The sequence below is a fragment of the Prunus avium genome, chromosome 7, assembly GCF_965620075.1.
Source record: "Prunus avium chromosome 7, drPruAviu1.hap1.1, whole genome shotgun sequence".
In the NCBI taxonomy this organism is placed as follows: domain Eukaryota; kingdom Viridiplantae; phylum Streptophyta; class Magnoliopsida; order Rosales; family Rosaceae; genus Prunus; species Prunus avium.
In genome coordinates, this window is record NC_142290.1 from 35035013 (window position 1) to 35059288 (window position 24276).

Genomic DNA, 24276 nt, shown 5'->3' on the forward strand with positions numbered 1-24276 from the left:
GTAACTTCATCCCTACATTCATAATCAGCATTTCATATAGTTAAACTACCAGCTATCATCTATGACTTGCAAGTTTCCACAATTCCACACTTTTACCTAACTCCTTCAAAAGCCTTGGCCCATTTATTATTATTATTTTTTATTTCCCAACCAAGCCTTCTTCTTTTGTGCCTTCTATTATCTAAAGGTAGTGAAATTTATAGGTAAGAAATTCACAGACACACGCATTACTTACGTGTACCCACGTGTAGGCTATAGCTTGTCTAGCGTCAACCCTCTCTTACGTTTCACGTTTCTTGCAATTTTTATCCATTTTTTTCTTTTTAATCTTACGTTAATATTCTACACAGTAATGCGAAAGCTCCTCACGAGGCGAAAAATATAGGAAAATGCTAGACATATCACATTATTAATATAATAAGTTTTGTTTTTAACACCTTAGAATAACTAGGTCTTCACGAGCCACCAAAAGCAAAATGCAATATTTTTTGTTGTTGTTGACGATGGTACTTTGGCTTTTTGGAGACTTATCCTTCAAAGAAACTTGCAAAGAAAAGACACAAATCAAATTTGCAAGTGTCAAATTGAAATGACGGCCGAAAACTACGAACCGCATGCATAATTTTACTTTACATTTCTCCATCAGTTTCTAGACCCCCATATTATTTTCGTGGTCAGCATGAGAAGGGAGGAGGCGGAGAAGGGGAGGGATTGTGGGGTTCACGAAAAAGAAGACGACACTTGGTTCCTGCCTGACACGTGTCACGGGACTAAATCATGCAAGTGGAAAAATGCGGTATATTAATTGGTATCTACCTTGAGCAATTCGCATCTTACCTCTCGATTCTTGGCATCTCTCTATACGGACCCTCTACTGGACTTGGCACACCAACCATCACAAATCCAACGGCCCAAATTCTCCCTCGGATTCTCTCTCCTCCCACCATAAATTCATCCTCACCCGACCCACACCTCGTATTCTTCACCACACTCGGACGCAAACCTCAACACAAAAACACCAGAAAACCCCTGTTCTGTTCCATTTCAACATGAACTCTGTGTTGGATTCTCCTCTCGAAGCTCTTGCTTTCAACTATGCCAGCTTCGGATTGTTCACTGTTGTGAACAATTTGTGGACTTGGGTCGCCGTTGTGACGGCCGCCGTCAGCTTCTTGAGCCTCAGGCGCAGACCCAGTACCAGAGCTGCCAGCACTGCTATCTCTTCTTCTTGTCTGAAATTCAACTCACCACCTTCCAATGACGACCGGAGCTCAAATGGGTTGTCACTGGTTCCGGAGATAACGCCTTCGGAAACGGCCGAGGAGCCACCGTGCTCTGTTTTGTCTCCGGTGGCTGCGCCTTGTAAGTTTGAAGATGATAGAGTAGTAGTGACAAAAGGGTTGAAGTACACTCTGTATTATGCGGATAACGCAGAAGGCGACGTTGACCTAACGGCGGAGGAGGAAGCGGGAGAGTACGCCGGCGATGAGGCGGTGGCTGAAGGTTGTGGGGAATGGTTGGAGGGTGTTCTGGGGCTGAGATTAGGGGAGATGGGTTGGTACAGGCACCAGGACTTGACGGAGCTTAACGGTAACGTCGTTAGATTATGGGATGGTTGTAGAGTTGGCGAAAGGCACAGCTCATCAAAATCAACACACCGTGTCGTGTGGTAGTTAGATTGTCGTATAGCAGAGGGAATTGTTTTATTGCAATAAGCTCCTGTTCTTGGGATTAGGGTTGTAAAAAAAATGTAAATACATTTTGTCTGGGTTAAACATGATTAATCCACTGAATCAATGCAATGCTAATTGGTTCTTTTTGGTTCTCTAATTCTTGCTCTTTCCATTAAACCCGATTATATTGCCAGTTGATGTGATTTATTATTGTACCTCGTGTCTGTTCATAAAATACATATAAATATACAATTGACAAACTGGGTACAGCCAAAATAATGCGAGAGAGAAGACAGCAGCAGATAAATTATAGGACTGATGCGGTGGGGGCGGTTGTGTTTGGTTGTACTATATTAATTAATAACCATTTATCTGACTAGATATGCAATTATAAAATGGTAAGTAAGGCTGAAGCAGCATCATTAACTTTATTCTATTAGATTTAATTATTCGCACCATAAATTTTTTCTTATTTTTTTAGTACAAGCGATAGCTTATGTCCTTTTTTATTAGACTAAATCCCATCAGCAAATCTCTTCTGCTCTTACTAATAATGTTGATTGTTGTGAGAAATTATTAATATATATAATATAATTATATAAAGAATCTTAGAACCTAGTAACAATCAATCAAATGGTTTCAAGTCACCTACATATTGACAATTATGTTTAACAAATGGTCCTTGTAGTAAGTAGGACCTGTTGGGAAAGATGAGTACGTGTGGGAACAGAATGATGGATTCATAGAAATTTTAATGACAAATCATGCACTTGTTGTATATATATATGATACAACTTAAGAAAAATAATAATAAGTTATAACACATCATTATGAACAATCTTTGATTGGTGAGGACCGCATCAATGATGACCAATGGCCACCAAACCATTACTCAGGGAATGGGTGCATAGAAAAACAAGCTACTAACTCTCAAGGTAGAAGGCACACAGTGTATATCGGATGGCATGTTTGAGATAGGAAATGCATGTCCTATGTATATCGGATGGCACACAGTGTACTCGGAAGATGCAAAAATTCATCCTCAATATCATGTTTATAATTAGTTCATAATCTTGAAGCACATCTTAAACTTATTGTGGTTTAGTAGTTGTGTAACATGGACATGGGAGGTGATAAATTTCTTAGTATTTTCAATAGTATATCCTGCATAATAGAACTGCACATGTACCGTATGCGCCAAATTTGCTATCCTTTTATGTGTGTACTGAATTATATGCTTTATGGATTCCAGGTAAGAGGTTGTACGTGTACAATTGATAGCAACCTAAGCTTTGTTGGGCTCCTATGGATTCCAGGTAAGAGCTTGAATTCCAGCTATGGCCATATGTTACACTGCTACACTTGTACTATACTGTCATTTGATTCCATTACCATCACCAATAATTCTTCATGAATACCTCAAACCTGTTCTCAGCAAGCTGGTGTGAAATCCTAACTTGTAAATATAGGAAAAATAAATACAAAATACTATGCCCAATTTCCTATATAATACTCGACACCTTATGTTATTAATGAGGGGCAATGTTAAGAGGGTGTTTTGAGAGATTCAATCTAGTCGTCTAATATTGAGGAATTCATTTATCAAAGACTCATCATTATAATCCCTCATTATAGTCTTACTATATGTGACTAGCTCATGGATATGATATTGTATATCATCCAAGGGTCCATAGGGTCTCAGCTTTCACAGTCGTTGGATCAAATTGATTAGCCTGATTCAATGGTTAAGAAATAAGACCGCACCTAAGGGTCATTTATAAGACCGTCAATATAGAATTCTTGTTATTGTGTATGCATCATGATAATGGGCCCACAAATTTAATGGTGGGGATTGTGAAGCCCGTTTTCTCCAATTGGGCCAAAAAGCCCCAACTGCTCGCAATCCAGCTTCACGTGGGTAGACCCCTTACCATATCCACACTCCAGACAAACCTCATTTCGCTCACTCTGGCATTTTATCAAACACGTCGCGCGCCACACATTTTGAACTGAACTGGGCCTGCAGGAAGAGCTGCCGTGCCCGTGCTGTCAAATGTTTTTACCAGGAGAGGGGAGAGAGAAACCCAAGAGAGAAAATTGCATATGCAATTTATACTGTGGGGTAGGCATTATGTCACAATGCAATTCCAGACTGCATTTCACATGCTGTGTTTCAGAACTCAACCCCTGCCATGTCAAATTCATGGGAAGGCTGTTGGGCTCACAAAAGTTTGATTCTTATCGGTTTTCTGCTGCTAATAATAATTCATGTGTAAGGGGACCAATGTTTGCCAATCAAACTCCCACTCACTCACTCACTCTATCAAAGTGGCATGCAAAGGAGTTGCTTTTGATTTCTCACTCACTATATTATAAAAATATAATTGGTTCCGTTTGGTGATGAGCATTACATCACAGGCCCCTATACTACACTATATACTATATGTAGCTTCATTTCATGCCCTCCAATTAAGGGTGGGCTTAGCCTGCTGGTATTGTTCTTTTATCCAGATACTTACGTTGTCACATGTAGGATTTTTTTTTTTTTTTTTTTAAAGTGGTTATGGTATGGATATAAATAATTACAGAGTCACATGTAGGCTTAAAAATGGAAAAAGATTTCCATGAAATGGGGATAAATAACATCATTTTGTTATTCTCGATCAATAACGCTATGACACGCATGATAACATTTCTAGCTAGCATAATATTATTGGTCACGGATAACAAAACACTACTATTATGGTCGCAACTAAAATTTTCTCCTATAAATGGCATTGCCTACCCCTAACCTTCATGCCGTTCTTATAGTGAGTTTTTATGCATATAAAAGTTACAACCATACAAGCCAAAGAATAATCCATGTGTTAAGTCATTCATGATTGTTTAACAAAATGACATTTTTTATGATTGTTTTGTTTGGTTCTCCAAATTTATTTGAATGTCACCTCACTGAAACGTATTGAGGGCAATGGGTCGGCAGGCAGCATGCACAGAACATGGTTGAGGACTTTGGTTATTCGTCAATAAATACTGTTTCAATGTTGGTTAGTGGTAGGTTGATAGCTTTGTGGTGCATTTATTCAGAGCCCTCGACAGGTCCCAAACACTTAGCCAAAATAGCCACAAACGGGGGAGCGTAAATTTGCAATTAGACTGCCTACAAGAAACACAAAGAAAAGATGTTTGACAAGACGTGTTGTTTGGTTACGGGATTTGAATTGAGATATTTAAACTAACACTTTTCGAGCTTTTTGATGTTTTCATAAAACTCTCAAAAATTACATGAACATTTAGGTTTAAGTTTGTTTTCACAAAACTCCTCTTCATTTATTGTTTGTCTAAAAATTAATTATTTCATTGAAAACCTGCTTTTGCAAATGACAAAATTAACCTCAATGAATATATATACAATCTAATTTCAAATGTAAATGTTGTCATTTGGAGAATTTTTTATTTATAAAATCATCAATCTTTGGAAGAAAAATCAATGAAAAGGAATTTTCTAAAAACAAATAAAAATCTTAGGGGATGTTTGTGTAATTTCTGAAACTTCGGGGAATTTTGTGAAAAAACAAAAATCTTAAGGAGTGTTAGTGTAAATAACTCATTTGAATTTCTCGAAATAATTTCCATTGCCTTTGTTAAATTTTTGTGTTCATTTGTTTTGATGATTATCCCTAAAGAGGAAAATAAACTCCCTTCCCTCCCTCTAAACCTTTTTTCATTATAAAAAAATTTAAAATTTTAAAAATTTTTTAAAAAAACTTTAGACCAGTACAAAAAAATAATGATGGATGCCATTAAATTATTCGTCCTAAAAATAGTGAATAGATAGCGATGAATCTATACCTCTAAAAAACATGGGTCGGTTCAATTATAGGAGTGGATGGAATAAATACCATCCGTATTTTCAACCCAAAGATTTACCAAAGTCAATATGACAAAAGGTAAACTAACATGACTATGTGTTTAGGTTTGCTTTCACCATAAATCAAAGGATGAAAAGATTGATTGACAAAGCATTTTATACATTTGTTTGACACAAGCGATATTAAGAGAGAGGAACTCGAACATAAGAAATCATATGCAAAATAATCGCTCTTAAACCTCTCTAATTACGTTCGACTCAAAATTAACAAGCATAATTTTGTTGGATTGTTAATATTTTTCTTACCGATCAAGACAATCCCGTTATATTTTATTTATCAATTAAGAATAAAATAATATGGTATTCTTAACATTAATCTTTTCCTAGCTCAAAGAGGGGTTTGTTTTCGTAGCCTTGCCCCCCAATCAACCACACATACCCTTATAAAACCAACCGTTGGCGCACCCATCGATTAAGTAAATACAATCATATCAGACATCCATCCACCACCCAACAACCCCAACACATACTTACACTCACACTCTTCTTCACTCTACTTCCCCTCACCATTCTCTCTCTCTGTCTATCTCAGATCTTCCCACCATTACACATCAAAACGATGCGTTTCCTAATCTCTCTCCTCCTCCTCCTCCTCCTCCACTCCCTACCCTACTCCGCCGCCGCACGGAAACACAACCCAACCAACTCATCCCATCTCGTCCGTTCGTCATGTAGCCACGCCAGCTACCCCAACCTCTGCATCCACTCTCTCTCCACCTACACGGGCCCAGCAAACACCCCTCGCGACCTGGCCCAGGCCGCCGTCACCGTCAGCCTCTCTCGAGCCCACCGCGTCTCCAGCTACCTCGCCCAACTCTCCCACTCCGACCAGGGAACCAAACGAGAGCGTTCCGCGCTCAGCGCCTGCATCGACCTCATGTCCGAGTCCTTAGACGAATTAACCCGGACGCTCGACGAGTTGAAGCACCTCCACCCCGAAACGTTTCGGTTTCAGATGAGCAACGCCAAGACTTGGGTCAGCGCGGCCCTCACAGATGACGACACGTGTCTTGATGGGTTTGCGGAGCTTGATGTGAAGGTGAAGGCGGATATGAAGCGCAAGATTACGAATGCGGCTAGGGTTACTAGCAATGCGCTGTACCTGATCAACCGCCTTGATGAAACCCGTGGTCGACCCAGATCTAAACATTGATGATTATGATGATGGCGATGGACGGCCGTGATTCTGTTTCACTGGGTGTATCGGATCAGTTCACGCCGCGGGCGTTATCTAATATCTATAGCGTGTCTAGTTCGTTCGTACTTTTTTTGTTTTGTTTTTAATTTATAAAAAGTTGTACGTACTGCATATATATCTCTTCCTCAGACTCGTAGTGTATCATGTCATGTTTTCTCTAAAATTGAAAGGCTACCAAATTTAAGTGTTGATGTCCTTCTTGTCTTTTACTCATCAAAGTCACTTGAATTACGTGATAAATAACAATGTTCAAATAATTATTTATTCAAAATTTCGTTAATTGAAAACATTGGTTACAAGTAATTGCGGACCTTTTTCTAACTAATAATAAAATTTAATACGAGTAAGAGTGTGGGCTTACTGTCATGACTAATTGACCTAATGACTAATTGACCTAACTCATGTTTGTAACAAGAAGAAAATATTTTAAACTAGTGTAATACTTTAATTACCTGGCCAAACCCACTTACACAATTATATTCTTTCTTTGTTGTAGCTCATATGCCTAAAAAAATCTGTGTTGGTTCATGAAATAATAATTTTGAATCATAAAGCTCAATAATGACTAGGGAAAGTTATGGGGCATCATGAATATTTAGGGACCAAACTTTATGGTGTGTATATAAAAATGAAGGAGCTTTTGAAAGTGACTGGGGATATGGACAACAAGAAAGCATGTGACCAAACTGAAGTAGCAAAATGGCAGCTTTTGAAGAGGTGTGATCAATGCTCTCTTCTTCCCGAGAACACAAGGGATCAATATTTAAGCCATTCGATCAAGGGCTGGTGGGCCCACGCAATAACAAAGTAAATTCAAAGTGAAGAAACTATATATTTTGAGAGCTAAATGGGTGGGTTAGAGAGAGGCAAAATCCTAAAATATTGTGCTGTAAAAATAATTATGAACCAAGGCAAGGTTGCCCTGGGCCATAGCTCAGGACAGCTAACATGTACCCTTCATTTGACCACGCCAAGTTGTAGAGTCTTCCTATGATAAAGAAAACCAAACAAAACATTAGATATTATCACAAATTTACACCAAGTCGCATAGTAAATTTGATTTATAAAAGAAAAACAAAGAACTTAATTAATGACATGTTTACTTGTTTGGAATGAGATCAATGAGGAAATCATAAATTGAAATTGAATTAACCACCCCTCATAGTTGATATAATTTCTCGTTTAAAAAGTATTGGAATACTGATTCAAAAGTATTTTTTTTATTCTTTATATGTTAGTAAACGTGGAAAAAATAAAGAATTAAGCAATTCTATTTTTTCTCGTACCAATTCTTGGTAAGTAAATTTTGTTTTGAAAGTCCAGAAAGTTGATATCACCGTAATCACCAACAATCCATCTTAAACAAGCATACATAGCCCTCAGAAAAGAAAAAAGAAAGGAAAAAAAAGGAAGGTTTTATTCGGGGCAAAGCATCCGACCCGGCCCAGTAAAATATAGAACCATTGAGCCCAAAGCGGTGGAATGAATGTCGGTTGTTCGCTTCACGGACTCAGGATATGAACCCGCCAATTCTAACTGGGCCAACTTCTCCTTCTTCACTCTCGACTATTGTCCATAAACCCTAGCTACCTCCTGAATTCATTGAAGCTAGGGTTTTTCTGCAACTCCCCAATCCCCGCCCAACATGGAAGGCATCGAAATGGACGACGGTTACACTCTCCCCCTGATCGAAGACGACGACATCTGCACCTCAATACTCGCGCGCTTCGGCAACTCCACGCGCGAGGACCACCACCACCTCTGCGCAGCCATAGGTGCCATGGCTCAGGAGCTCAAAGACAAGAACCTCCCTTCGACCCCGGTCGCCTACTTGGGCTTCACGTGCTCTTCTCTCGACGGCCTCTCCTCCCAGCTCGAGCCTCCCGCTCATGTGATCGACGCCCTCCTCACAATTCTCTCCATTGTCTTTCAAAAAGTCTCGGCCGCAATTCTCGTGAAGAAGTCGGAGTTCCTATCGGAGCTCTTGGTGCGTGTTCTGCGGTCTCCGTCTTTGACAGTGGGCGCCGCCGTCTCAGGATTGAAATGCATATCGCATCTGCTTATCATCAGAGGCCGTGTCAACTGGTCTGATGTGTCTTCATTGTATGGCTTCTTATTGAGCTTTATTACAGATTCCCGCCCTAAGGTGAATTGCTCACATTTTATTTGTTCTTTAATGTTGATCGTTTATCATGGAATTCATTTCATTTCTGATATTTGTAATGTAGATTCTATCAAATGGATTCAAGTTTTAATTTTTATATGGTGTTTTAGATGTCTACTTTGTAATGTACTTATTTTTATGCTAATTGTATTCTAAAACAGGTGAGAAGACAATCACAATTGTGTCTTCGTGATGTACTGCAAAGTTTTCAAGGAACACCGCTGCTCGCCCTTGCAAGTGAAGGGGTTACTAACCTATTTGAAAGGTTTCTTCTGCTTGCTGGTGGGTCAAATGCAGATGCGGGTGAAGGACCCAAGGGAGCTCAGGAGGTCTTGTATATTTTGGATGCTTTGAAAGAGTGTCTTTTTCTTATGTCAATCAAGTACAAAACTTCCGTCCTCAAGTACTACAAAACTCTCTTGGAACTGCACCAACCACTTGTTACAAAGCGCATAACAGATAGTTTGAATATACTTTGTCTCAATCCATCTACAGACGTTTCTCCTGAAGTGTTGCTCGATCTGTTATGCTCATTAGCTCTTTCTGTCTCCACGAATGAGACTGCTGTCGATGGGATGACATTCAGAGCTCGCTTGCTTGGTAGTGGAATGGCCAAAGTTTATTCCCTCAATAGGCATATATGCGTTGTTAAACTCCCTATTGTATTCAATGCACTCAGAGGTATGTATTGTTTTCCCTCCTTTATTGACTTTAGTTGTATACATGTTAGCTTCCTATACATTCAAAAAAATCTTCCCCCCCTGAGTTCCTGTTTGTATCTCTTTCCATTCTAGAAATCAAGACTCAAAAAGTACTGTGGTGTTTTTTCTTTGAGTTTGGCAGATGTATTGGCATCTGAGCACGAAGAGGCCGTACACGCAGCAGCGCATACATTTAAGAGTCTCATTCATGCTTGCATTGATGAAAGCTTGATCAAACAGGGAGTTGACCAGATTGTAATGAATGCAAATCTGGATGCAAGGAAGTCTGGGCCAACTATAATTGAAAAAGTATGTGCTACTATTGAAAGCTTACTTGGTTATCACTATGCTGGTGTCTGGGACCTTGCATTCCAAGTTGTTTCAGCAATGTTCGATAAATTAGGTATTGCTTTTGCTGTATCCGACTGTTTTCCTGTCATTTTTAACTAAATTGTTTTTCACTTGCTATGCACTCTCCATTTCACTTAAGAGGTGTAATATCCGTTATCATACAGGGGTATATGCTTCTTATTTCATGAGGGGTGCGCTCAGGAGCTTGGCAGAGATGGAGAAGTTATCTGATGAAGATTTCCCTTTCAGGAAACAGGTCTTTTTCATATCGTTCAGTTTTAAGAGATGAAGAGTACTGTTACTTGTCATTATCTTATGGATCTCTATATTTGATCCACGGCTATCTTTGTTGTTCGACAATTGTGACTGTGTACTGGTTTGTTGACTGTGCAGTTTAATGGTCTTATACCATCTTTTACATTCTGGATTGCAGTCATTTATTATCTTTTTGGGTTTTCTGGCCATCCAATGCTAAAATAAGAAAAGAAACGAAAAGCTATAATTCCTCATACTGTATAACTTGCAGCTGCAAGAACAATTTTGATGAGGGGAGCCCTGTTTTGTTGCATTGCTTTGATCAGGGATATCTGGTCTAATATTGCAAATGCATAATATGTGTATAAATCTTAGATTCTATAGCTACAGTTGTAGGTTTGATATCGTAACTAGGTCCACTATGAGCATTTACTAAGTTTTTTTGGTAACAAGTCAAACTATTTTTTTTTTAATAAAGATTATTTGGAAGCTTGTTGTGTCATTTCGTCTTTGTTTACTCTCGATTAGTGCAGCACTTACTAATACAATGACTTTATTCTTTTATAGCTGCATGAATGCCTTGGATCAGCTCTTGTTGCAATGGGACCTGAAACATTTTTAGGTCTTCTACCTCTTAATTTGGAGGCTGAAGACTCAACTCAGGTGAATGTTTGGCTCTTTCCGATACTGAAGCAGCATACTATTGGTGCACGTTTGAGCTTCTTTACAGAGTCAATTTTGGGTATGGTTCGAACGATAAAGGAGAAATCTAGAAAGGTATTTAACAGTTCATACTGATGGAGTGTTAGCTGTTTAATTCAGATGGAATTTTTTAGTTATGTCTTGTATTTGGCAGCTCGAGTCACAAGGACGTATTTTTTCATCAAGGAGTACAGATGCACTTGTACATGCTTTGTGGTCACTGTTACCTTCATTTTGCAACTACGCTTCAGATACTGCTGAAAGTTTCAACGATCTAGAGCAAGCCTTGTGCAGTGCCCTTCAAGATGAACCTGAGTTTCGTGGAATAATATGCTTGAGCTTGCAGATTCTTGTACAACAAAATAAGAAAATTGTGGAAGAAATGAATGATCTGTCTGATAGTGAAGTAGGTAGTGCCAGACACAGAGCTATTGCTAATTATACTCCTCAGGTTACAGCAGATAATTTAAGCACGCTCAAGTCATCTGCTCGCAAGTTACTGCATGTTCTATCAGGTGTTTTCTTGAATACCACAAAAGATGATGCAGGCTGTTTGCAGGTACGTAAGAATACTGAGGTTATATGTCTGTTAGTGTTTGTCCTGCAAAATGTTTGACAAAAATGCCAAATTGGCATGGATTTTAAAATAGTCATGAATTTGTGAGTTTGCTACTGGAGTAACAAATACAGCTCCCATAAGAATCATGCATGTTGTTGTTAAAACCAAAAGTAAAAAGTATTCATGACACAATCTTGTATTCGTGAAAGAGAGGCGGAGAGGAGTTGTCTCTTTATCACATGTACTAGGTACCTGGTAGTGGACATTTTAAAGAACTTAAACATAATTGAGCGACAAAGGCAAAGGAATAAAGGGAAGAAAATGAGGTCTTGACAGACTCACTCTATAAGCTCCAGTCCCTTTTTTACAGTATCACTCTTTTCAGTCTGTTTTTTCTTTCTTTTTGATTTCCCTGTGATGTTTTAAATAAATTTGTACCTCTTTTTTTCCCGTTGCTTCCCCCAACATTATTGTCTTTTTAAAAAATGGATCCAATTTTTACTTGAAAATAGACCTTTATCTTTGATATATGTTCGTACTTGTTAATGTGGCATCAGTTTTTGTGAGGTTGACATTAATTATGTTTGCACCGTTTACAGTCCACAATTGGTGAGTTTGCTTCAATAGCAGATAAAGAAGCTGTGTCAAGGTTTTTCCGAAATACAATGGGAAAGCTTTTAAAGGTTACTAAAGAGGCTAGCAAAGCAGGAACTCCTAGAGATTCTGTCCAAGATAAAGAAGCAGAAAGTCCTAGAGATTTTAATTCCAAGCGGTATATCAATACTTTTTTGTTGTTGTTTATCTTGTTTAGTTCTGGACTTTTATAATTTAATTGTTACTTCTCTCTCTCTTTGTGGAACATCTGACATTACATTAATTCTTCCATCTTAACTGCAGGGCACAACTGTTTGACTTGGTAGTCTCATTTTTACCTGGTTTACATGAAGATGAGGTTGATGTTCTATTTAGTGCAATAAAGAATGCGTTACAGGTTTGAAAGTCTTTCTCTTCCGTCTGGCTATTTTGTTCATTTCTAAGGGACCCCGCAATGCTTCAAAAAAGGAAAGGTTGCACTAACTAAGGGCTTCCTGACTTCAGGATGATGAAGGTTTGATACAAAAGAAGGCATATAAAGTTCTTTCAATCATTCTCAGGGTATGCAAAAGTTAATAATTTGTATGCTTTGAATTATATGGATAATCTATAATAATGCTTCCATACTGTGACTTTTATTGTCATCATCTGTCACTGGAAAATATGGGGAAACATGATTTATTGGGTGTAATTGGTTTGTTTTGCGGCTAATGTCGTAGTTGAAGAAGAGTTGGTCACATAAATCAATCATAATTTTCTGGAATACTCATGTTTTCAAAAATAAGAAAAAGGAGAAACAATAAGATGAAATTATGTGCTGCTGGGCCATCACCTGCCCTTTACCGTGGTGTTTTTTTGCCCCCTTTTTAGCTTATGTATCTCTTTGCTGAATGTATGGTCAGGACTGTGATTCGTTTCTTTCATCGAATTCATCGAAGCTCAAGGAATTGCTTGACCTTATGGTTAATGTGCTGCCTTCATGCCATTTTTCAGCTAAACGGCACAGACTCGACTGCTTGTACTTCCTAGTAGTCCATGTTTCAAAGGTATCCATAAATAAACGATACCTCACTTTTCAATTCATCTAAGATTCATTCCTTGTAGCGTTGAATCTTCCATTATTAGGAACAAAGTTTACATTCAAGTTTCGTATGTATGGTGCTCAATACCTAAGAACTTCCATCTTTTTGTAGAGTGACACAGAGCAGTGGCGGGATGGCATCATAATTTTCCTGACAGAAATAGTTCTTGCACTTAAAGAGGTAAAGTGGTTTATCAGCTTCAATATCTGGTTTAATAAGTAGTTTTAATATTCCTGACGGATAAAATTATTGCACTTAAAGAGGTTGGCTCTTCTGAACTTTATGTTTGATATGAATTGTTAATGTTTTTGGTCCAATGCAGGCTAACAAAAAGACAAGAAATAGAGCTTATGATATCCTTGTCCAAATTGGCCACGCCTGTGGTGATGAGGAGAAAGGCGGGAATAGAGAACACCTGTTGGAATTTTTTAACATGGTACTGAATATTGTTTCAGACTGCTTAGTTATTACTGCTCAAATTTACTGATAAGTCTATTGACTAGAAGTCCATACTTTAGAAGCCTGCGTGGAGCAACCTCTTTTGCCCCCTTCCTCCTTTTGATTATGACTGATTCAATCATCTTTAATTGGTCTTCTGTGGACCAGAGTAGAAATTGATATATAAATATGTAGCAATTCTAAGCTGATCTTATGGTCACAGGTAGCTGGGGGCCTAGCTGGTGAAACTCCTCATATGATCAGTGCTGCAATGAAGGGCTTAGCTCGGTTGGCTTATGAGTTTTCTGATCTTGTTTCAACTGCTACCAATTTGCTTCCGTCCGCATTTCTACTCCTCCAGAGAAAGAACAAAGAAATAATTAAAGTATTCCCCTCTCTTTTAGATTGGCATTTTGGAGTTATGAATTATTTTGAGTTAACTGCTTAATATTTGTTATTTTAATTGATCTTACATGAATATTTTCATTAATTTATTTTATTCTTAGTTGGGCGTTTCCTTATTGCAGGCTAATTTAGGTTTGTTGAAGGTATTAGTGGCCAAATCACAAGCTGAGGGGTTGCAATTGCACTTGAAAAGCATGGTGGAAGGCTTGCTGAAGTGGCAAGATGCTACTAAAACCCACTTCAAAGCCAAGGTTGTTTCCTCAATTAAAATGCCTGTGACTCAATTTAGACATCTAGTCCAGTTGGTTTGATAATTAGTCCAAATTCTGACCACTAGCTCGTAAAACCTGATTTGATTTCAGGTTAAGCTTCTTCTAGAAATGCTTGTCAAGAAATGTGGGCTCGATGCTGTTAAGGCTGTGATGCCTCTAGAACATATGAAATTACTTACCAACATAAGGAAGGTCTGTCGAGAGACATCTTGGTAGAATGAACATTTTCCAGGGTACTCGCTACTTATTTCTGATCATCCTTTGTTTTGTTTTTTTAATTGAACACAGATCAAGGAACGGAAAGACAGGAAACTGGGTTCTAAATCTGAGGAAGCTAGATCTCAAGTTTCCAAAGCAACTACATCCAGGTCTCAGTCTTAAATAATTTTAAAATTAATAAATGCTTGAGCACAACAAATACTTGTGTGCATATTTATGTCTTATTGTACACGCATGTATGTTACCAATTGAAGCTTATGTGATATAAGCTTCAATTCAGTAGCTCAATTCAGCTTCTACTTGGCTATGTTTTGTAACTTTCTGTTATTTTCTATCTTCTTTTCAGGTTAAGCAGGTGGAACCATACAAAAATATTTTCTGATTTTGATGATGAAGAAACTGAGGATAGCGATACAGAATATACGGATGCCAAAACAGTCTTGGGCAAACATGGCAAGGCTTTCTCACAGCTCAAATCCAAAGCATCTTCATTACGGTAGGTTGTATTTTATGTTCATAATGGATTGGGAATGAGTAGATTATGCATCAATCATGATCTTGGTAGCTAGAAGTTTGTCTAACAGGTGTTGCTTGGATCATATCTGACGGTCTAGAAATGTTAAATAAATGATTTCTTAAATAAACACAATCCAATTTAAGCAAATTTATCCAGCAGATCATGTAGCCTGTGGTTCAGTTGGTGGTTTTGTTTGCCATTTTTTGGAAGTTCTACATCATTCGATGCCTAAGATAAATTTACACAATTGTTTGTAATGCAGAAGAACAAATAAGAACTTGCTTGATCAACTAGAAGATGAGCCACTCGACTTGCTTGATCGGCAAAGAACAAGGTCAGCACTTAGATCATCCGAGAATTTAAAGCGAAAAATGGAGTCGGATGATGGGCCAGAGATAGACGATGATGGGCGCCTAATAATTCGTGATGAAGCAGAATCGTACAAGAGAAAGCCATCGGAACCTGATTCATATGCTAGAAGTGAAGCGGGTAGTTACTTGTCCGTAGACTCAAAGAAAACACAGAAGCGGCGGAAGACATCAGAGTCCGGGTGGGCTGCCACCGGCAAAGAGTACGCCAGCAAGAAGGCTGGTGGGGATTTGAAGAGGAAGGACAAACTTGAACCGTATGCATATTGGCCGCTTGATCGAAAAATGATGAGCCGTAGGCCGGAGCATAGGGCAGCTGCAAGAAAAGGGATATCAAGTGTGGTGAAGATGACAAAGAAGCTGGAAGGGAAGAGTGTCTCAACTATTCTCGCCACTAAAGGCTTAAAGTTTAAGAATAAAAGTAGGGTTCAGAAGAAAGGAGGCAGCAAGAAGAAAAAGTAGGTGAGTACCAGGACTACTTCGATTGACACATTGAAGGGAAACTTGTACTAAAGGTTTTTTTTCAAATTTTTTATTTAAAATTTATAAATTACGGTAATTTTCTTGATTTATTAATTGTTATTATTGTTCTTATACTGAATAGACGCTTGTTATGGGCTCGGGTCATGTTGTGGGAAAGCATATTAGCTGATGGGTTGCTAAGAAACTTCTAATGGGCTTTGTATTGCTGTTACTCCCTGAGGCTCCACTGTAAAGAAAGCATGAATGAAATGAATTGGAACTTTACATATTTTATTTCCCTTCTCTGAATTTCTTCTCTTTCAGTATTAGGGTCTATCATACTGAGCAGCCCAGCCAGCCTATCAAAAAAGAAAAAGAAAAAAAAATGATGAAGAAGGAAAAGAGATCGTCGAGGAACGTGAAAAATGAAAAAAGGGGAACTGAATGTTTGTTTTCATTTTTTGGTCATCATGCTCTAATAAACTCTTTAAGAAGCTATTCTATTCATAAGGGTAAAGAAAAGCGATTTTCAATCTCATTCTGTCAACTTTCTTGAACTTATGATTTCTAAAACACAAACTATGAGAGAGGAGTGTGATGGATAAAATGGGCGTGTGAAAATCGTCACCCAAAAAGCAAAAACGAAACACAAATTAAAACAAAACAAAACAAAATACTTGTTATTGGAACATCATGATTAAAGCAAAAATTTGACAAGATACAAAGCAGCTCACAGTTTCGAAAAAAGTAATGTCATGCAACTGCAAACTCAAATTTCATTACAGCTATCTGATCTTATCAGCCAACTACTTGTACATGAAAACCAAAATCAAACGTTAACTATTGCCCTTGCGGCAGTTCAATGACTAGCACATACGAAGATCAAACCCTACTGTGGCTATTTATGAGAAGGGAAATTTTCTAAGCAAAAGTATTTCTTGATAACCATTGGGTGAGCTCTTAATGTTCTACTTAGGGGTCACCTCAACAGTCTTCTCCAGCGATCAACTGTCAAACCGAATTAAGTTTTCAGAGCCGCAACTCACTCAACCAAACAGAAGATCAAATACAAAGGAGACTTCATGGGCGCTTACTGCAATTGGATCAATCCCATCTGCAAATAACAACTTTTGCTCAACTTATGTAAAGCAGACTAAACGAAAGAAAGTGAATCTTGTACTTCCTAAAGAAAGATGGTTCTGCTTTATTTGTTATACATATTACAATTCCTTCTAACAAAAAAGTGACAGTATGCAAACATACCTTAGGGATTGCAGCAAAAGTTGGAGTAGCACACTAGATCTGTGTTACTACTTGTAAGGGGCAAACAAGACTGACGAGTTGTGGCCACCGAACCCAAATGAGTTAGACAATGCCACCTTAACGTCCAGTCTCTCCTTCTTTGGGCCCACTAGTAGTTTTGTATCCTGAATTGATGTGTAGACAAATTAGATGATTCCAGTGATAAATTGAAAATAACTATCGTTTCACTTCCTATCATACATCAGAAAAGGGTGACAAGACCATAAAAGGTCACATACCACACCCTCATCTGGGTTTTCCAGATTGATATTTGGATGAATCCACCCAGTTCGTATTGCCTACACAAAAAGAAAATTACATGTCAAGAACTACACCTGAAAGCATACAATTAAAAAAATCAGCTAAGGCATAATTTTGCAAGTTCTATTTGGTCTTTACATACAAGACTTGAAAAATATATAGTTCTTCCAAGGTAAAAACAACACATAACTTACCTGTACTGCTGCAACAGCCTCTACAGCACCAGCTGCTCCTAGCAGGTGACCAATCATGGATTTTGTAGAGTTCACTCTCAACTGTAAACAGTAGGAGGTTACCAAACATGGCAATACATGATATTAAGAAAACAGATAATACATGTTATGCAAAGTGGGTTACCTCAGGATTCTGGCCAAAACAATGAATAAGAGCATTATATTCTTTGAGGTCTCCGGCCGGTGTGGATGTAGCATGAGCGTTGATGTAATTAACATCTTCCCTAGACACCCCAGACTGAGCTAATGCCTTTTCTATGCAGAGAATAACACCAGCACCTGTTTCAGACGACATTAATAACATATTCAGATTCTAGAATGTGATAAGATTCAATGAAACAAGTGCAAGGTGACTCAGGAGCCATAAGGATACTTTCAAATATCTTGAAATCAATATAGAAAATCACTTAGCAAAAAAGGATAAACAAAGACATGCTATGAAGACATTCATATGAATATTTGCATTTAAATTTCTTAAATAGTGAAATTTCTTTAGTGTAAATGCAGTACAAAATAAAGAAACTAATAAATCAACAGAAACAGCTTAAAAGAAAATTTTCTTGCTACCTTGGCTCAACAAAACAATGAGAGAACGATATTGTCAAAGGCGAAGCATATTACCATCAGGGTGTGGCTCAGTCATGTGGTAAGCATCACATGTGAAGCTTCCACCAAGGAATTCTGCATAGATAGTTGCACCTCTTTTCTACAAAAATAAAAACTAATTGGTGATTAAATGCTCTAAAGTAGCATCTATACACAAACACCATATCGCATAGTAAGATAGAAATGCAGAATTAGAAAATGGGCTCATGCAACTTCAGAGGTAGCAGCAAGCAAAGTTGACTACAAGTCACCCAATGTAACCCAAGAGAAGTAACAACAGAAAGCATGAGATGGATTAACTTGAGGGAACTACAGGATACAGAATTGCTACAGAATGTGGTTTAAAGTACCTGATGACCTACAACCTTACAGAAGATGTGATCCTACATAGAACATAGAAGAGAAAAAGCAAACTGCGAGAAACACCCAAGTGCTATTACCACGGTCATAGATATAGAGTTTAAAATACCTTAGCATGTTCTAACTCTTCTAGAAGCAAAACGCCAGCTCCTTCCCCCATAACAAAGCCATCGCGATTCTGACCAATAACCAAAAACCAGATATTGTGAGAAACAACACTAATGTAAGTCTACAAGGAAGTAAGAAACCCAGAATACAGATTACAGGATTTGCTTTCAGAATGATGTCACTTTATACCTGTTAAACATTTCTACAGTAAATACACTCAAATCTTGAGCTCAATACACATTTCTAGAACTAAAATTACATTGGCATGCTTTATGTGAACATACCATTTCTTGTTCTTGACAAAAAAATTTAAAAGTTTCAGCACACAACCAATTAGGATGGGAAAAAGAACAAATGAAATTAGCATGGTTATTGATAACATTACAATATCCCAAGGGCGTGATGCTTTCGTTGGATCACTGTTTCTTTGTGAAAGTGCTCTGCATGCCACAAAGCCTCCCAATCCTGGAGTGATAACATAAGAGCAACAATATCATGAAAACGTCGTGCAAATCTCAGTAAAAATAAGACAGAAATGATATAGTTAAGGGATGGGAGAGTTACCAATAGGTATCATCACTGAGTCTGAACCACCGCAGAGCATAATATCCTGCATATAATTTCAAAGAAAATTGCAATAAAATCATAATGGCATATTTAAGGATGGTTAGTCAGTATATCCTCTTTTCTATTCAACTTTACCACTGATTCACTTCACGTTTTCTTAACATTATAAAAAAAAAATTCCATAATAAGATTTGTAGACCACTTACAGCTTCGCCTCTAATGATATGATTTGCCGAATTCAAGATACAGAAGTTGCTCGTAGCACAAGCAGTAGAAATAGAATAATTTGGGCCCATCCAACCCTGCAATTTCATGAGTAAAGCAGTTAAAAGGACAAGTACAAAATTCCAGCAGTCATTATGGTGTGTAAAAGTATTGCAAACACTAAATATAAGCTCACCAGATCCATTGCAAGCATGGCAGAACCCATGTTTGTAGTTGCAAAAGGTACGCAGAACGGATTCATCTTCTTATATGAAACCCGTAAAGCTTCAATTGCATCATTGAACACCTGATCAATGTCAAAATACCAAACGAAGTCGTCAGTCGAGATATTTACTGCAGCAATGAAGAACACATAAGATTCCTTGTCCCAGCTACGGATTTTTTGGCTCAATGTGGTAATATCTAGCTTGAATTTCCATATTTTGTGAAAAGATTCGATCAACTTTACATGACATTTCAGTATGGGAGAGAAATAGTGATACACTGTCTTACGTAAATAATTAAATAATATAATCAAGTCCAGTTCTGAAATAAAAGGAAGTAGTTTCGGAGCACCAAAAGAAATGTGACATAACCTTACAGACTCTAAACTAGGCTTGTTGAAGAACATAAATTGAAGATATATCAGTAGAAGCTCTTGCAAGCCAATTTTTCGTACATAATGTTAAACCACAGAGCACTGAGGTTACCTTCATGCCACCCATTGCTGAACCAATCAAAACTCCACATTTTGCTTTGTCAATTTGTTCCATGACATCTTCTGTAATTCCACCATCTGCCAAGGCTTTCTTCCCAGCAGTAAGCATGTAAAGCATGAATTTATCCATTCGTCTGGAAAACTTTGGTGCTACCCATCCGTCAGTTGAGAAAGACTTGATCTCCCCACCAATCCTCTAAAGAAAAGAAAAGGTACTAAGAACATAATATAGAGAATACAACAATTGAAGGGAGGTTTAGTAAATTGTTTACCGTTGGAAATTGGGTACAATCAAAAGCTTCTATCTCACTAATGCCACTAACTCCCTCCAGCAAATTGTTGTAGAAGACATCAGAATCATGACCAAGTGGGCTCACCACACTCATTCCTGTTACAACCACTCGCCTCTGTCTTGTTGTAGGTTTCTTCTGTTTTGTTCTTTCTTCAGTAGGTTGCACAGCTACAGCCATGGTTTCCCCTATATTTCCAACAATAACAGTAATATAGAAATGAACAGAGATGATCGGCATATCAGACGGTATATAGTCACTAAATTACTACCTATCATTTTATACCATTTGAATCTTAGGAAAGCTTTAGTTAGAGTCCTCAAAGGTTTATTAGGTAGCAGACGATTAGTCCCTCTTCTCTTTCCTCGTTCAAGATATAGCAACTTCTTGACTAATGAGACATTTTTACTCTTTTCTACATTTAAATGCCATTTCCTGGCTAGTATAATCATTCATCAATCAACAGTTGGGCATTGCAGATGCTTTGAGTCAATTAGTTCCATTAGAACCATTTTACTATTAACCCAATTGTTTATCTTATGGCCAGTATAAACCCACTTTTATTACAAAAGAAAAGAAGATAAGCATAACATGAAAACTTTTTCTCCTCTTTCCAACAGCATAACCAACTTCAAATAAACAAACTGCAGTGTAAGGATAAACTAAGCCTATTAGCTTTGTAATGAAAAAAATAAAGGAACTTTTTTACACACAACACAAACTAGCTTTTTAAAATTCCAAACTACATATTTTTTTTAAAAAAAATCAATCAATTAAATCCAACTTCAGATATAAACGTTCAAGGGCGTAAGCGAAACAAGAAGTTATACCCAAAGCAATTGCAGTGCGTAAACACCCCCTACCCAAAAAACAAACACGCACGCACAAAATACATTGAATTGCTTCCAAGATTCTGAATATTAAAAAATAGAAAATAAAAACAACAACAACACAATCAACATGTTCTGATATACTTGAAAATATAATCACAAGATTAATAATCAACTGATAACAGGTCAAAACCAGTAAAAGATCACAAAAACACAATTACCAGAATGGGCGGCTCCATGAAAACGCCTCTGCCTTCGACTGGTAGTCCCAGTTTTGGATCCAAACAGCAAGGAGAGTCCATTGGAGCCCAAAGAAGATAAACCCTTTGAGCTGTAGTACTCATCGCAAGGCTCAAAAGCCAAACAGGAGCTCATGAGGCCCTGAATGCTGGATCCACTGAAGGCAGAATTCAGGCCCTTCTGAAAATCGGCACTGAAGCTACTACATTTAGACGGCAGCCTCCTTCTTGCAGCACATTTGGGTCGTCTCTTGGAGGAGCTGAGCATGGAAGGTCTGGTGGAACAGTCCCCGTCGCACGTGACCGACATGCAAGCGGCCACGAGCCACGTGCAGAGCGGAGATGCAACAGAGGAGGCAGCCATGGACGACTCAGATGCTCAAATCCCAAAACAGCAAAAACCCAATTGGAAAGTATCGATTTGGAGCAAGTCCCAGACCCAGCAATGAGAAAAGCTTGCAAGAATGGCAATCTTGGGAAGAAGAGAAGAGGAAGAAGGCTAAAGGGTATTTGATGGAATTGATGAAAGATAGAGAAATGGTGGTGGGATTGAGGTGGTGAAGAACTCGAAGAGAATCGGTGGTAGCATTCGATTTTGTGTCACTGTGTATTTGAAACGGTTGGAGAGGAGACGCCAAGTATTGGGCAACTCTCAGTCGTCCTCAGAATAACAACGACAAAGCACTCCCTCTCTCTCTCTCTCTCTCTCTCTCTCTCTCACACTGAGTTACTGTGCTATGAGGACAGAGAGGCATTTTACATACCGTCTAGCAAAATACAAAGATCTATGACCAGAAAAATTTGTACAATTATGTATTTTATATAATCTTTTTATAATTAATTTATCTTTGATAATTAAAAAAAACCAAATATAAACTGCCAAGACAGATGAATTAATAAATAAAATACATATAATTTAATTAGTGCGACTGACTGAATGTGTTTTGATTTGTCATTGGCAGCCTTGAACTTAATAAAAAAATAAAATATGGTTTTTGGGTTACACATATAGGACACTCTCTCTCTTGAAAATACATATATGCCCATGGGTTTGTATTTTTTCTTTTCTTTTCTTTTCTTTTGAGAGCAAAGGGATCAGGAATAAATGCATCCACTGTTAGACCAGAAAGTAATAAGAACTATTCAGTACTTGGGTTTGGGGGAACTCATGCCAAGTCGCATATAAATTAATTTTAAAAAAGTTATGTCTCTTCACCGCCATCACCACCGCCATCACAACCACCATCACCACCAGTCGTCCTTTGGTTTTGGATTTGATTTGGTTTTTGTTATCTATCTTTTTCTCTTTACTGTTTGTATTATGGATGATGACTTTCTTCAGCCAACATTCACACTCAACATTAGGCGTTGAACTTTGCTTCCACTCACTAATTACTATACCTACCTATCTACCTACAAGGAAATGGAATGCTCTACTTTCCAACAAAATAAATTCATTTCATTTGAAATGAGTATAACCAAATATTTACATTATTCGCTGATCACACATGTCATATTACTGAATCATGGTCGTTCAAAATATTAATGAGAAGTTTAAAATCTCATTTGTATTTATAAAATACAAACAAAAATAAAAGGACAACAGTGTACCAAAACCCACAATCCCAGTCGAATAATAAACTAGGCAACAAAAGCAAGCACCTACATACAAATTAAGAGCAAAATGAAATTGAGGTTGTTGGATACAATAAATATAAAAAGAAACAAAATCCAAGTAGGAGATTGTGCTAGCTAGTCGGCCCTTATTGACATCAATATATGCATGCAATATTTATTTTCCGAGAGAAATAAGTTTCCAACTATTTTGCATGCAAAACAATTAAAAGCTAGCTTGGACAAAAAGTTTGGTTTTTCTAAAAACATGTCGTGCTGCATCACATTTGCATGCAAAGGCCAAGCCAAGCCAATGCTTGCTTGCTGATGATGATGTTCTCACGCCTCAATCTCATCGACCATATTAGCTCACGGCATTTTTCACGTGACGAAATCCGTGTTCTATTGCAATTGTCTTTTCCCAAAAGCACGAAATTTGCTTGACCCTAATGAGTTTTCAATTCAAGTTTCCATGCTATTTCTATCTTCTTTTAGCTCAATTTCCAAATTCCAATTGGTTATTAATGTTAAAAATGCTTTGTAGGGGCCTGAATACTTGGGCGGTAGATAGTGACTAATCATCCAAACTCCCATAGGCAAATCCATATCTTTGTTTTTGTTGACCTCTAATTTAATTCGTAGAGCATGTTCTATCAAAGGTCCATCTATCTAGTCATGAACACCCAAGCATCATGCTCTTGTTATTGTCTTGAAGGGCACTATTTAGATATTTCCTTCGATAATTAACATTTTATGTATAATTATTACCCTTTTTTCTTCTTTTACAATATCGATATTCTCTTTAGCGTATAAAGAGGATGATCAAACTCGAATGCAATAAGCAAGCCTACATGCCTTACCAACTAGCATAATCCACATAACTACTACTGTATTACTTAAAAGAAAGAAAGAAAGAAAAAACCCAAATGAAGGTACGGAAAGACCTCATAATAAGAGGTAGAGGAAACTCTACTAAACACAAGGAGAATTGAATGAGAAGTCAACATAGGTAAGCCAAACTCGACATCTTCCCAACCAAATTCCTCTGTTTTC

The 24276-nt window shown here is 37.8% G+C and overlaps 4 protein-coding genes across 4 annotated transcripts; 3 read left to right on the forward strand and 1 right to left on the reverse strand.

Annotated features, from left to right (window-relative positions):
• Positions 1 to 841: 841 nt before the first annotated feature.
• LOC110749299 (uncharacterized) lies at positions 842 to 1830 on the forward strand. Its single transcript, XM_021949379.2, has one exon. It carries the CDS (start codon positions 1050 to 1052, stop codon positions 1671 to 1673), a length of 624 nt encoding a protein of 207 aa, XP_021805071.2. The 5' UTR covers positions 842 to 1049; the 3' UTR covers positions 1674 to 1830.
• A 4162-nt stretch (positions 1831 to 5992) lies between these two features.
• On the forward strand, positions 5993 to 6993 carry LOC110749155 (Plant invertase/pectin methylesterase inhibitor superfamily protein). The gene has a single exon (XM_021949185.2). It carries the CDS (start codon positions 6164 to 6166, stop codon positions 6755 to 6757), a length of 594 nt encoding a protein of 197 aa, XP_021804877.2. The 5' UTR covers positions 5993 to 6163; the 3' UTR covers positions 6758 to 6993.
• A 1307-nt stretch (positions 6994 to 8300) lies between these two features.
• Positions 8301 to 16185, forward strand: LOC110749148 (uncharacterized). The gene is made up of 18 exons (XM_021949176.2): positions 8301 to 8948; positions 9128 to 9647; positions 9810 to 10070; positions 10183 to 10274; positions 10841 to 11050; positions 11130 to 11534; positions 12134 to 12306; positions 12432 to 12525; positions 12633 to 12689; positions 13031 to 13174; positions 13322 to 13390; positions 13533 to 13646; positions 13872 to 14033; positions 14176 to 14304; positions 14416 to 14517; positions 14614 to 14693; positions 14891 to 15040; positions 15324 to 16185. The coding sequence occupies exons 1-18, from the start codon at positions 8448 to 8450 to the stop codon at positions 15889 to 15891; spliced, it is 3831 nt and encodes a 1276-aa protein (XP_021804868.2). The 5' UTR covers positions 8301 to 8447; the 3' UTR covers positions 15892 to 16185.
• A 442-nt stretch (positions 16186 to 16627) lies between these two features.
• On the reverse strand, positions 16628 to 22362 carry LOC110749217 (3-oxoacyl-[acyl-carrier-protein] synthase II, chloroplastic). Its single transcript, XM_021949275.2, has 14 exons — positions 21592 to 22362; positions 20523 to 20728; positions 20243 to 20446; positions 19729 to 19839; positions 19535 to 19630; positions 19326 to 19371; positions 19147 to 19226; positions 18763 to 18831; positions 18309 to 18393; positions 17812 to 17966; positions 17649 to 17729; positions 17433 to 17492; positions 17155 to 17318; positions 16628 to 17005 (listed from the first exon to the last, which is right to left on the reverse strand). The coding sequence occupies exons 1-13, from the start codon at positions 21971 to 21973 to the stop codon at positions 17202 to 17204; spliced, it is 1692 nt and encodes a 563-aa protein (XP_021804967.2). The 5' UTR covers positions 21974 to 22362; the 3' UTR covers positions 16628 to 17005; positions 17155 to 17201.
• Between the last annotated feature and the right edge of the window lie 1914 nt (positions 22363 to 24276).

What these genes read in the sequence shown, in the direction of transcription:
- LOC110749299 (XM_021949379.2), top strand. Translation starts at nt 1,050, where the DNA reads ATGAACTCTGTGTTGGATTCTCCTCTCGAAGCTCTTGCTTTCAACTAT.
- LOC110749155 (XM_021949185.2), top strand. Translation starts at nt 6,164, where the DNA reads ATGCGTTTCCTAATCTCTCTCCTCCTCCTCCTCCTCCTCCACTCCCTA.
- LOC110749148 (XM_021949176.2), top strand. Translation starts at nt 8,448, where the DNA reads ATGGAAGGCATCGAAATGGACGACGGTTACACTCTCCCCCTGATCGAA. An exon ending in TTCTTTCAATCATTCTCAGG is followed by an intron (nt 12,690 to 13,030) that starts GTATGCAAAAGT and finishes ATGTATGGTCAG; the next exon opens with GACTGTGATTCGTTTCTTTC. An exon ending in TAGTTCTTGCACTTAAAGAG is followed by an intron (nt 13,391 to 13,532) that starts GTAAAGTGGTTT and finishes GGTCCAATGCAG; the next exon opens with GCTAACAAAAAGACAAGAAA.
- LOC110749217 (XM_021949275.2), bottom strand. Translation starts at nt 21,973, where the DNA reads ATGGCTGCCTCCTCTGTTGCATCTCCGCTCTGCACGTGGCTCGTGGCC. An exon ending in CCATGCTTGCAATGGATCTG is followed by an intron (nt 19,631 to 19,728) that starts GTGAGCTTATAT and finishes ATGAAATTGCAG; the next exon opens with GGTTGGATGGGCCCAAATTA. An exon ending in AAAACCCAGATGAGGGTGTG is followed by an intron (nt 17,319 to 17,432) that starts GTATGTGACCTT and finishes ACATCAATTCAG; the next exon opens with GATACAAAACTACTAGTGGG.